Source organism: Clarias gariepinus, chromosome 11 (genome assembly GCF_024256425.1).
Source record: "Clarias gariepinus isolate MV-2021 ecotype Netherlands chromosome 11, CGAR_prim_01v2, whole genome shotgun sequence".
In the NCBI taxonomy this organism is placed as follows: Eukaryota; Metazoa; Chordata; class Actinopteri; order Siluriformes; family Clariidae; genus Clarias; species Clarias gariepinus.
The window spans coordinates 1,393,248-1,407,077 of record NC_071110.1 but is presented as its reverse complement, the minus strand read 5'-3'; the positions used below and the strand labels follow the sequence as shown (position 1 = coordinate 1,407,077).

Genomic DNA, 13,830 nt, shown 5'->3' with positions numbered 1-13,830 from the left:
CCACTAGCTAATTCTATGCTGTATTAGCCACCTATTCAAAGCTTAACCTCATATAAAAAATATACTGCTAATCTCTGCAGTTTGGGACCTTTATCTTAAAAAAAAAAAAAAAAAACCCTGCCTGACTTAAGCGTTAGGAAATGTACTTTGTCATTTGTTTGTAAGAAAGACGTTGCACTGTAATTTGTTTTGGACTGAGATGATGTGGTGAAGAAACACTAACTGGCAGTAACCCTTTACCCCACAGTAACCCCAGCGCTGCAAAGTTACTTTAGTCTAAACACAGGGGATGCTCGAAAAAAAGGTTCACTGCTTCAGCTGCTTTACAGAAGACTTAAAGCACAGCACGGTGACGAGATTAGGGCAGTTCCTGAGCTAGCAGACTGTTAGCTAGCAATGTTTGGGCAAGTGAAAAATTAGGACAGTGAAATATTAACATACATCTGACTTGATCTGAGATAAATTCAGACTGTAAAAAGTCACAACATTTTCTATATTTAATCCAAAAATTACTATTAAATCTAGAGCATGACCAGCTTTGTAAGTGTTAAATTAAATCTACACAGAACTTAGAGCATGATGTTGCCGTTAACTTTGATCCAGCCATGAAAGGAGAGCACACATATGTCTCAGGGGAACATAATACCTCCTGATGACAGGCAAGAATTGGCTACAACTGAATTAGAGAAAAATTCCAAGAAAAAAACAACATCAAAACATTAAAATAATAACGATTTTTTTTAACTAGATGTATTTTCATGATGTGATGGATTGGCACCCCGTCCAGGTCACCCTGTGACCTGTGCACAGGACAAATTGGTATAAACAATAAGATGATAAGATGAGATATAACAATATTACGAAACAAGAAAGCTGAAAAAAACAACAACACCTTTTATTTTCAGGGCTGCGTTAACCAGATCTGATTGATGGTACGGGTGTTTTGTTTAAACATTCACCTGCAGGATTGTGAAGTTCTGTAATCCCCATATTAACTTCACATCAACTGCATTGCAAATCATCATCTAGATTTGAATTGAAAAAACTCCAAGTCAAATCTAAGGAGAGTATGGAGGCAGGTATTTCCCAAAACACTGAGGCCCTCAGGAGTGCTGCGTAACGAGTTCTAGCAAGAGCGTTATTTATGAAGCCTAAGGATAAACAGTTCATGTGAGAAAATGTGTACTGTACCAATCAAAATAATCAGATGATCACATCTCTGTTTTATGGCTTTACATACAGTAGAACTGCTCAGGATTCGTGATTTAAACTAATCACCAATTTTATCTTAGCTTTTAGGAGGAGGAATGTTTTTTATTTTCTGAAATGCTCCTACAGATCTTTTTTGAGATACAGACTTCTATAAAGAATCTTTAAATGTTTCTGCAATGGAGAAAAATCTAAATGGGGTTAAGAAAAAGTACTATAGTCATGTAAAAATGTAATTAGTCGTTCTTGACTTCCGAAGACTATGATGTGTTTGTTTGCTCAGTTGGAATGAAAACCTGCACCCACACAGGACCTTTCTGGTGAAGCTCGGACACAACTCTACTCGTTTCTACCAATCTGAATCTTCCAAAATAAAAAAAAGCCAAACAGCTCATCTAACCATACTGTATTAAGCAAATATGATATGGAATCATGCAAACATTCTCGTTAGAACATCCACACTACCATGAAACCCAGGTTCTGCATTTACTTTACAGCATGTTCCTGGAGGACCCCCTGCCCTGCAGATTGTAGTGTTTGCCCAGTTCCTATCAGCCTTTACTGAGCTGAACTAGGTGTGTTAGAGCAGGGGAAGACAATAAAAAGTGCAGCTCACAACAGGGGGACGTCCATGACTGGGGTCCAGAACCACATAACAGAAGGTGTAGATGGGTAATTTTAAATAACAGTACTTATTAGTCAAAGCATTTTATGCTTCTTTTAAAAAAGGAAAAAAGCCTTTGATCATTTGCAGCATGCATGATTGGTATTCAAACTATTCAGACCTTGAAGTTATTTCCCAACTCAGCAGGTTACCAAAGTGCAGCTTGCTAACCCTCAGGTGGATTCGTCCATGGACTCCGGTCAAGGCCACACACTCATTTCCTAGAGGTACTGTATATCTCGGTTTCCTAGAGACCTGAAAAAATGTCTTTTTTTTTTTTTTTTTTTTGCATGGCAAGGCAAAACATATGACATCAAAGTGTGGGGTTCATGCTGGAGCATATAAAAGCAGAGAAAGTATGCACACTTGCCAGACTGTCTCATCACAGCCTCTGCAATTAGATTGACAGCTACAGACATGGTGATAAGTGTCGCGCTCATCTGGGCCGTGGTGGTGGGATTCTGCTGCTGCCTCTGGCTCGTCCTGGGAATTCGCACAAGGTAAATAAAAATAATCTGAGAGTGGAGAGATTTAGGATTATTGTGTGTTAGATACACTGCTGATGATGCAAGAAGGATGTGCATTAGGTTTTGGTGAGTGTTGCAATCTGAAATGATGGAAATGCTAAATCTGTATAGAGTGTTCACTTCCTCAACCGATGAAACCAAATTTATTATTACTGATTTTCTAAATAATTGTTTATTTATTATTCCTGATTTTTTTTTTTTATACAATGTAAATTTAAACTGTGATGTGCATTTCTTGTTCCTCAGGGTTGAGAAAAAACAGAAAAGGCTTCGTATAAAAAAATTGTAAAATAAATTAGTTAATCTTTTATTTAAAAAAATACAGTATATTTAATTGAGAGCAGTAAACAGCAATAAACTAAACAACGCCAAATTGGTTTGTGAGAACATTTTGCTTTTTAAAATTGCATCAGGTAAAATAAAAAAACTTGCAACTTCATAAGAAATTGAAAAATTGTGCAGAGAATCTTTACAAAACAAGCAGTTTTACAGAAATGTAAAATGTCTTTCCCGATTCACTCAGTAATGCAGACGTCATAAAATTCATCTAAATTAACACTTCGTTTTTTGAACTGGAGAGGGTGTTCTTCGGGGAGAATGGACGGACAGACGAACAGACAGACAAAGAGACAGACAGACAGACAGACGGACAGATAGATAGATAGATAGATAGATAGATAGATAGATAGAATGTTATTTTCATTGCACAGTACAGATACTCAGCAGTAAAATGCAGTTTAGCATCTACCAGACGTGCACACAGCACTGGACATATACTGAACATCAGTGCAAATATTAGCCTTGAGCAACTTACAAGGTGTAGGTTAAATAAATATTATATAACAGAGCTACGGGCAGTAAATATGCTATTTATAATGTCTTGAAATAAGTTTACATCAAAACAAATATAACATTATTAAATGTATTTCTAATGAAATTGTGGCTAAAACTCGAAGTGAGAAAAGTTTTGATCTATTGCCTCTTGTTCATTTTGATTCATTTTGAAGTTTTGATGAATTTCTTTCTTGACAGAAGAACATGTTCTGCCAGAAGAACAAACCATTTTGGATTTAGCTTGCAGTTTTAGTAACATTTAATAAGTAATAAACTTAATAATTTTATATTTGGTTTGTTGTAATCTTATTTTAAGAAATTATAGCTAATATAGCTAAGATTTTTTGGCAGTATGAGATACTAGGGATTTAAACAAGCATGATTAGTAGAATTGCGTGACCGATACAGTATGTATATTAAATATGCAAAACAATAACAATCAGATTGTCTGTGTAAGTGTATAATGTGTAGAGAGATAATATATACAGTGCACTAATACATGCAGTTTGGATCGAGTTCCTGACGTGACGTTATATAAGAGCGTCATGAAACATCCTGTGCCTAGTATCAGTGATGTCACATCTCAGAACGTCTCCTCTTGTCCACTTCAAGTCCATTTAAGCGGTCGTTTAAATTCAAACCCTTGGCTAAAGCAGGTTGTTATCCAGCGGTATGAGCTCACTCCTCATTGTTCTACATGTTTCAGACAGCCAGGGGAACCTCCAGTAGAGAACGGCTGGATCCCGTACATGGGCTGCGCACTTCAGTTCGGCGCCAACCCCCTGGAATTCCTCCGCAGCAGACAGAAGAAATATGGCCACATTTTCACGTGTAAGATCGCCGGCCGATTCGTTCACTTCCTCTGCGACCCGTTCTCTTATCACGGCGTCATCCGTCAAGGGAGGCACCTGGACTGGAAGAAATTTCACTTCGCAACATCTGCCAAGGTGAAAAAATGAATAAATAAATTTATGGAAACTAAGTCACAAGTAGAAAATGGTCTTGTTTAGCAAGAACTAAGATACGTTCTCATTGTTGTTGTGACAGTGACATATTATCGAATGCACTGGGTTCTTCCACTTACTGATAATTGTAGCTCTCGATGGTGGAACGTATGGGTCGCCAGTGGCTTTGTCCTTTCTCAGTTTGATAAAACTCCGTCATACAGAGAATGTTTAAGCATCTTGATAATGCTGATGTACAGTAGGGAACCAGTTTTTATAAACATCATTTCCCTTCCAAACCTTCTATCTATCTCATCTGATACTCTGTTCCCACAGGCATTCGGTCATGAAAACATGGACCCGAGTCACGGCCACACCACGGAGAACCTTCACCAGACCTTTCTGAAGACTCTACAGGGTGAAGCCCTTCCCTCTCTCATTGAAACCATGATGGAGAACCTACAAAGTGTCATGCTGCACTCCAACATGCTCAAAGCATCCTCCGGCAGCTCTGAATGGGAAGTCGACGGCATCTTCGCTTTCTGCTACAAAGTTATGTTTGAGTCTGGCTACCTCACGCTGTTCGGAAAGGAGTTGGATGGAGACCAGACCATCGCACGCCAGCAGGCCCAGAAAGCCCTGGTCCTCAGTGCTATGGAGAACTACAAGGAGTTCGATAAGATTTTCCCCGCGCTTGTCGCAGGTCTCCCCATCCACGTGTTCAAGAGCGGCCACAGCGCGCGAGAGAACCTCGTCAAAACCATGCTACACGAGAACCTCAGCAAGCGCACAAAGATCTCTGACCTCATATCCCTGCGAATGCAGCTCAATGACTCATTATCGACCTTCAACGAGCTGAGCAAAGCCAGGACTCACGTCGCGATCCTGTGGGCCTCACAAGCCAACACGTTACCCGCAACTTTCTGGACCCTCTTTTACCTGATCAGGTAACGTTTCTGCAAAGAGCTTTTTAGCACAGTAGTCATTCTGTATAAACACTGATGATAGCAGTCAGGGTTATCTATCAGCAGTGATCTTTACCGCAGGTGAAGGACTTATCATGGTATCCTTGAAATAAATAGTTCCTCCCTTCAGTTATCGCTAAGCAGAGGAGATAATGCTCACTGCAGGCAAGTTTTATTGGCAAAGATCTTTACTCTACCTGATTATTCAGTGAACATCTTATCTTTAACTCTGATCATCTAGTGGAATCCCAGATAGCACAAATACAGAGCCATCATCATTGGCATGATTGCATCTTAACAACGTTCCTGTAGGGTCACAGGGGCCATGATGATTATCCCAGGAAACACCCTGCATGGTTTAAACACACACAAAATCAACTATGCACTATAGGCAATTTGGAAATACTAGCCAACCTGAGGAGGTATTTGAAATGTAGGAGGAATCCATAGTACCCAGGGAACCCACCAAGCCTGGGAAGAACATGCGAACACCCACTAAGACTCACTCAAGACTTTCCTGCAATTCCATTAACAATTTTAGTTAAAACTCAACAACCCCAGGTGTTGCAATCGTTTTTAATCATCCAGGTTATTTTAAACATTTTGATCTGATGTTACACAAGATGTTCCTTGTCACTTTCATCTAAGGAACTCAACTCAGTAGAGCATCTCCAAGCACAATCAAAGCTTAAATCTAGTTCAATTTCTGATTCTGTTCAATCCATAATCGACTCTAATGCCTTGGTTCTTGGTTTGTAGATGTCCAGAAGCGATGAAGGCAGCTAGTGAGGAGGTAAAGAACATCTTCGAGAGATCCAACCAGAAAGTTGATCCCAGGGATCCTCGACTCATGCTCACCAGGGAGGAGTTGGACAAAATGCCAGTTCTCGGTATGATTTTTATTTTTGTTTAAAAAAATGAGCAAATTCTACATTCAGTTTTGTTTACTGTGTTGACAAGTGTGTAATAAAGTCCCTGTGGTGTCTCCACCCACAGACAGTGTCATAAAGGAGGCCATGAGGCTGTCCAGTGCCTCTCTAAACGTCAGGGTGGCTAAAGCAGACTTCTTGCTGCATCTGGACAACAAGGAATCGTACCGGATCCGTAAAGATGACGTTATTGCGCTGTATCCGCAAATGCTCCATTTCGATCCTGAGATCTACGAAGATCCTCTGGTGGGTGCAGCGTGATGGTCTTGATTTCAAATTGATAATGATTTTAGCTTTATGATCGCCTTATCATTCCACCAGATGTGAAAATAAATAAGATGCGTTTTCTTACAATGGCATCGAAACTCTGCTTGATTTTTTGGTTGACGCGCTGATTCCATTTATTAATACGTGTTCCTCTCTTACAGACGTACAAGTACGACAGATTCTTGGACGAGAATGGCCAGGAGAAGACGTGTTTCTACCGAGGAGGACGTAAACTGCGCTATTACTACATGCCGTTCGGTTCCGGAGTCACCAAATGCCCTGGGCGATTTTTCGCCGTTCATGAGATTAAGCAGTTCCTGTCTCTGGTGCTGTCCTACTTCGACATGGAGCTTCTAGATCCTAAAGTAAAAGTTCCTCCTTTGGATCAGTCGCGTGCCGGTCTCGGGATTTTACAGCCTACGTATGACGTCGACTTTAAATACCGGCTCAAAAACCAATAAGCCAAAGTCACATTCTGTTCTTGTAAATAGTGTAAATTATTGTTACAAAAAACTCTTTGACTTGAAAACTGTCTAAAAGTTTACACCCTTACATCTTCTCCTGTCATTTCAATCAAATCTACAGCAGTCCATCTTCCTGTGTCCGCACCAGTATTAGTGATCGTCCTCACCCGCACGATAATCCTAACCCTGTCCTCATTTACGCTTCGCTGCCATAGCAATGAAATGTGTGCTGTACATTATGTAATATTTACTGTATCCTGGTTTCAAGTCACATGTGTGTTGTTGTTTGTTGTTTTGTTTAAGCCTATAAGAACTGATCATGACGCCGCTTAAATGCAATGTAAGACGTCTCTGCTCGATGTTATCAGTAATATTTACTGCTTGCACAAGCCAAGAGTTTCTGCATTAAATGTAAGACAGAGAAATAGAGTATTGTGCAGAAAAGAGAAATTCTGATGAACTTTGAGCAAAATTCTGAGGAATCTGAAGATTTTGGAGAATCCGATTAAACCTTTTTGATAGTACAACATGCTCGTGTGTGTCTTGCTTGCATATATTGTTTATACATTGCTGCTCAGAAATACTTAAATGCAGCCACAACCGGTTCAAATTAATGCACTTAAGCAAAATTACGCTTTTATCACTATTCTTATTTTAATCATATTTCCATACTTCCTATTTATCCAAATGTCTCATGTCTTTTACACGTTTACCTTCTGCACAGCTGCCCTGAGCTCATAAGTAAATACACCCCTTTAATTTAGATGCTTAATAAGCTGAATGCATTTAAATGATTTTAGCTATTAAATCTTTGTTTAAGCTCAAAACATTTTAACCTTTATTTGTTTTTCTGATTTATAATAAACATAGCCTATTACAGGGCTCAGGATTGTGCAGTGTAGAGTCACGTGTCCCCTTTTTCAGCACTAAATAGGCAACATGATGAATTAGTTTATTTTTACCGACTACACGAACATGTCTGAGCAAATAATTTGAAAATGTGTCACACAGGCAAATAAATAGCACAAATACACTTGATCAGGTGTTTTTATGGTTTTTGGTTGTTTCTGTGGCCAAAAATAAACAAATAATAATAATAATAATAATAATAATAATAATAATAACAATATGCTTATTTTGGGAGTTCTATATTTTTGTGACATCATTTTGTAGTGGTCAAATTTTCCCCTTTATAAAAGTAATGATAATTTTGTTCCACCCCAAAACCATATTCACAAAACCCAAATACACAGTTTGACGTCTGAAGCCTCCCCATTAACAAACATCGGCAAGGCTTCAATATAAGCACATACAGTATGTATTTGTGTTATCATCATTAACCTGTGTGGATCTGTGCCGCTTGAGCTTTAAGGGTTTTGATACTAACTTACGTTATTCATTAGGACCATAAGATGTCTTTCAGAAACCCCAGAGGTCAACCAGCTCGTGACTCCCGGGAGGTTTTAGCCTTATCTTTAAACCGAACCACTGTATAATTCTGTTACAGTAGAAAATTGATAGATTTCGGGATTTCCAGCTGTGTATCTCTGGGACGGTCCACACTCAGGCTGACCAACAATCTCATCTCTTCTAATTTAAAATCAGACATTTCTTTGTATTTGTTACTTTTATGCTCACTCACAAAATCATAATTTTGCGACACACATCAGTGCGTGTCTTTAGACCGTGGAAGTCATTTCTTTATGTTTGGGCCATTAAAGGAGTTCCTGGGAGGCCGGCATTTCAGCATTTCAGGCCATTTCATGTTCTCGGCGCACTGAGAAAACTTACGCCGAAGTTGTGCCCAAGCTCTAGTGAAACACTGAGATAAGTGCATTAGTGGAGCAGGGGATTATTTAGAGACATAAAGGGAGTTTTTACTCTCAGAACTGTGTTCTTCTTCTTTAATTTTGTTTTTTATAGCGCTTTTAACAATTGTCAATGTCGCAAGGCAGCTTTACACAATAAAAAAAAATATTGTTTGTATGGAATGTGAGTGTGTGTGAATCAGAATGATCAGATCGTTCCTGATGAACAAGCCGAGGATGATGGTGCTAAAGGAGAAACTCCCTGAGATGGTAATAGGAAGGAACCTTGAGAGGAACCAGACTCAACAGGGAACCCATCCTCATCTGGATGATAACAGATAGCAGGGATTAATCTGCACTCATACTGTGTGTTAGGAGGCTGGAAGTTCAGTAGAACAGGAGATGTGGAGAAGTTCATATGGAGTCCAGTTGGTTATTGGAGCCAGTTCATGATTTCTTAGTATTTCTTCCCTTTAACTTGGTTTTGTTTCACTCAGAAACAAGTTTTGTTGAAAAGCAAATGACAAATTAATTCTTCTAACTTAAATTCCTCCAGATATCTAAACTCCGCATTGCACTGTTGTGAAATTCCAGCATGTAAGTGCAGCAAGTGCACTTTCTGTAACCTTTCACCCTTTACACAATAAACCTGCCAACACACTTAATTAACAATTACAGGTTTGATAAAACAGACTGTAGAGTCTCATAAAAAAAACGCAATGATTTATCAGACGTCTAAATATCCTCAGGGAGACATTTTTTATGATTGCACCATTCGTTTACACGTCTACAGCAATAAAAACTATTGTCTGGCAAAACTGATAAAGAAAAAAAGAAGCATGACAAATACACTCAAATTCATTCATTCACTCACTTAGCGTCTGTACCGCTGTATCCTGTGTACAGGCCCGCGGGGGGCCTGGAGCCCATGGGGTGGGGTATACTGAAGAATTCATAACAGGGCACACACACATTACAGGCAATTTGGGAATGCCAATTAACCTAATCTGCATTTCTTTGTACTGTGGGACTGACTGTCTCACGAAGCACAGGGAGAACATGCACATTCCACACACACACACCTGAGATGGGAATTGAACCCATGACCCTGGAGGTTTGAGGCCATAGTGCGAACCATTACGCCACCGCGCCACATCGAGAGCATTATATCCAGACTGAATACATTCAGCATTAAGGTCAGCATTTAGGTCATATGGTATGCCATACCATAATAATATAATAATGATTTTTTTTTTGAAGTGATCAGATGTGTCTTTTTACACACACACAAGGACAAACTGGAATTGGACGAACTGGACCGATACCTGGAATCTATCAAACTTCAGTGTTGTGTTTAATGTAGAGATCCTATAACAGCGTTCCTAAGCCACAGAAGTGTGTTTTAGCAATAAGAATGCAATCACATCATTATGTAATATTCAAGAGTTTTATGGAACCAGGGGTTCATTTGTGAATTTTAAAAGTCTCTCATCAAATCACCCAAGAACTCTGGATTTTCTGGACCTTTACATATTAGTAAACATTTTTTATTTCCGTTTGAGGTTCATGATGACAGTGAAAAAGTCATCATGAAAAAGCAGTAAAAGTGTTTATCTGTCATCAAGAGCGTCGCTAAAGGGTGAACTAACGTCTCCGGCACCAGCCTGACCAGACAAGTGGACCAAGGAGTGTCTCTCAGAACAAATACAGTAATAAAGCGACTCTGTCTAAACGGCGGACTGTGTAAATCCGGCTATTGAGTTTTTCTGGAACCCTGAAAGATAAACAGTGTGCCATGAGTCTGGGGTTACTAGAGTTCAGCACACAGAGAGGGTCAGTGAAGGGAAAGCAAAAGCTGGACTAAAGTTACCTCACAATACACACACAGACACAGACACACAGAGGCTTGAGCGTATAAAACACAGCGGAGCGCGGCACTGTGCTGAACTCGGGCCGGGTCAGAGTCACTGAGTGCAGACGGACAAACAGACAGGAAGCAGCGCTGCCAAGAGGGACAACAAACATTTACCATAAAAACCTTAACACACTTTTTTATTTAAAAAGTAATAAGTACACACACACACACACACACACACACACACACCTTTTCTGCAACACACTCTTAAATACATTCCTCTAGGTACTGTATATTTGATGAAATAAAGTTTATAAAAGAGAAACTGAGGTGTCTTTTCATCCTCGCTGCATCTGTTACTGACGGTTCAAAAGATGATAATCCAGACAACAGAGTCGCTCATTTTTACAAAACTCAAAACACACACACACACACACACACACACACACACACACAGATAAAAAAAAGTTAGGACAGTCCGGCTTAATGTTTCAGGACAAAAGTTTATCGGCAGGTTATCAAAGCTTTTTTTTAAGTTTGAAACTTACACACACACGCAAACACACACACTTTGAACTGTTGCTAAAGAATTTTAAACAAAAGCTGTAAAACATAAATTTATTAGTATGAAGCATCTTTATGTTTATATTTCACTTCAATTACTGCCAGAATCAGAAAAGGGCGTTCAAGTCAATCCGGGACTTGTGATGAGCTTTCTGCTGAATGAAGCCGTAAAACAGTCGATCGACATTTACAGAAGACTTCAGTCACAGTGCGGTGATGAGACTCGTAGTGGCAGTAAAACATCTGAACTGCGAATGTTGAAGTGAAACACTGGGACACTGGCGCATTAGTGTATCAGGTGATTATATAGAGGAATAAAGGGGGTGTTTACTCCGTGTTCTCTGCTCATATTTAAGAGTGAGATTAAAAATTTGAATTGATCTGTTTCAAATAAATCAATAGTGTGATTTTTAAAGTTTTTACGGGTCATTCTACAAAAAAGTGTAATTTGGGTGATAAAAGTCTCCTGAAATGTATTCCTTCTTTCACACCTAAAACTTCTTCAATAGCAATAACTTACTTTTAAACTCTACAAGAAGTAGAGCTTAAAGCATTTACACATTTTTATATATTTAATAATCAATGTTACTCTCTTCCTGGTAAAACCATTTACACAAATTTAGATAAAAATCATAACAATTTACACAATGACATCCATCTGTAATATTGTGTGGTTTTCAATTACATCAAAACATATTAATTATAAGACGCAATCAGTTTTTAAGTCGAAGTTTTTCACAGTTTAATTATAATAGGCGTCACACCAATGACAGACTTAAAGGCTTCACATGAAATTGCAAAATACTTTCAATACCAAATAGATTTTCAATGAAAACTCTTTTCGTGTAAATTTCATAGTATGGGGTTTATAATAATTTATAAATTATAATCAATTATTGTTTCATGATTTTAGTTTTTCACCCATTTAATAAGATATTCATGCTATTGTGAAGATGTATATGCTCATGTATGATCACAGTGAAGAGACGTTTCCTTGAACTTGGCCTTTAAAAAATGCTGCAATTAAATATTGAACATTAAGGTAATTAAATGTACTTCATAATTAAAACTACGTCATATATCAACCGAACAGTGTACAAGTGATGAGTCTGTTATGAGTCTGTTTATTCAAATGATTTTGGAAACCGTCCTCCATGTTTGTACAGTGTGGGTGAAAATAAACGAGGTAATATTTTATGGCTGGTGTATCACTGGTGCCCCGCTCCATTTCGTCTCACCACTGAGGTGTCCTGAGAGGACAGAGTCTCGCCCACTGGAGGACTTGGAGGAACAGATTCAGGAGGATCTCAGCAGCATCCAAAATGACTTCCTTCATCCCCGGCCGTTTGAGGGAGCAGGTCGATACCATCGGTGAGTTGAAATGTAAAGATTTGCTTTTATTTTGCTGTGTAATAAAGTACAAATGTACAATTTGTTACAAATATGGAGTTTATTATAAGTTTTTTTTTTCACCCACTCTGTAGAATAACCCATAATAATGATCACTTTAAGAAAGAGAGTAACCAAAAGATCTATAACAGAGTGAATAACACACAGAATATCAAAGACTAATAATAATAATAGTAATAATAATAGTAATAATAATAATAAAGTTTATGAAGACTCTGGCCCTTTAAGACCGCTGGATAAACGTGTTTTCGTCTTGTTCCGTGTTTATCCACCAGGTGGCAGTGTTTCACCGCGACAGAATATAAAACCGTTTAAAAGCTCAAACTGATGATCCTGTAGATCTCAGAGCATCTGTTCACTCACAGCCTACAGCAGGTTTATACAATAATAATAATAATAATAATAAACAATCAGGATCTAAATCCGGAACTGTTTCCAAGGTGTGTCTGTCCCACATGAGGCACAGATGATGACAAAAAGTTATTTTAAAAAAATACAAATAAAAACAAGAATTCTGTCCCCAAATAAAATAATGGACAAAAGTAAAACTATTAATTAATATTTTACTTGTCTCACACACACACACACACACAGTCTCTCTCTCTCTCTCTCTCTCTCTCTCTCACACACACACACACACACACACACACGCAATCATACACAGTCACACACACACACACACACACACACACAGTCATACACTGTATGATATACACTGAAATGCTTGTACGACTGCCTGTGACCTAAAAATCGAGAAAGAAAAAAACTGAAACAGAAAATATTAAAATAAAGAATATAAAATATGAAATAAGAATATAATTTACGCTTACAGATGTCAGATGGGCGGGGCTTGAGTAACAGCGAATTAGCCAATCACAAACTCGATCGTCTTGACGCTAACATTTCTTCTGACATTTTCAGTGAAGTTATAAAATGATGTAAGCTAGCCAGCTATAATTAAGTGACTACCGCACTAACGCTAGCTAGCATTGTCTAAGCTAATATACTGCATTAAGTTCTCCAGAAGACTTAACAGACTAAACAGTATCGTGCTACAGAAACTGAGATAAAACGACTTGATGTGTAAATTTACCGAGACGCCCGGGTTACTACATACATTTACATCCTTACTGTACTTAAGTACATATTCCACATGTCCAGACTTTACTTGTGTAGTTTCATTAGTGGATATTTTTAACCTTTACTCCGCTACATCCTCCAGCAAAGATCTCCACTTCCTACTTCACTACATTTCTGCGCGGCGTTGCGTTAACTAACCCCGGTGGTAAGCGGTATTTGAAGCAGGAATATCGCCACCTGCTGACTATATTTATAATTACATGATTTGCCTTCTCTTCATGAGCTGATTAATCATGTAGCAGGTGTTTAA

The 13,830-nt window shown here is 38.5% G+C and overlaps 1 protein-coding gene across 1 annotated transcript; it reads left to right on the top strand.

Annotated features, from left to right (window-relative positions):
- The first annotated feature begins 2,257 nt into the window (after positions 1-2,257).
- Positions 2,258-7,333, top strand: LOC128532689 (cytochrome P450 7A1). Its single transcript, XM_053506776.1, has 6 exons — positions 2,258-2,373; positions 3,941-4,181; positions 4,515-5,125; positions 5,903-6,033; positions 6,140-6,318; positions 6,501-7,333. The coding sequence occupies exons 1-6, from the start codon at positions 2,291-2,293 to the stop codon at positions 6,798-6,800; spliced, it is 1,545 nt and encodes a 514-aa protein (XP_053362751.1). The 5' UTR covers positions 2,258-2,290; the 3' UTR covers positions 6,801-7,333.
- The last annotated feature ends 6,497 nt before the right edge of the window (positions 7,334-13,830 follow it).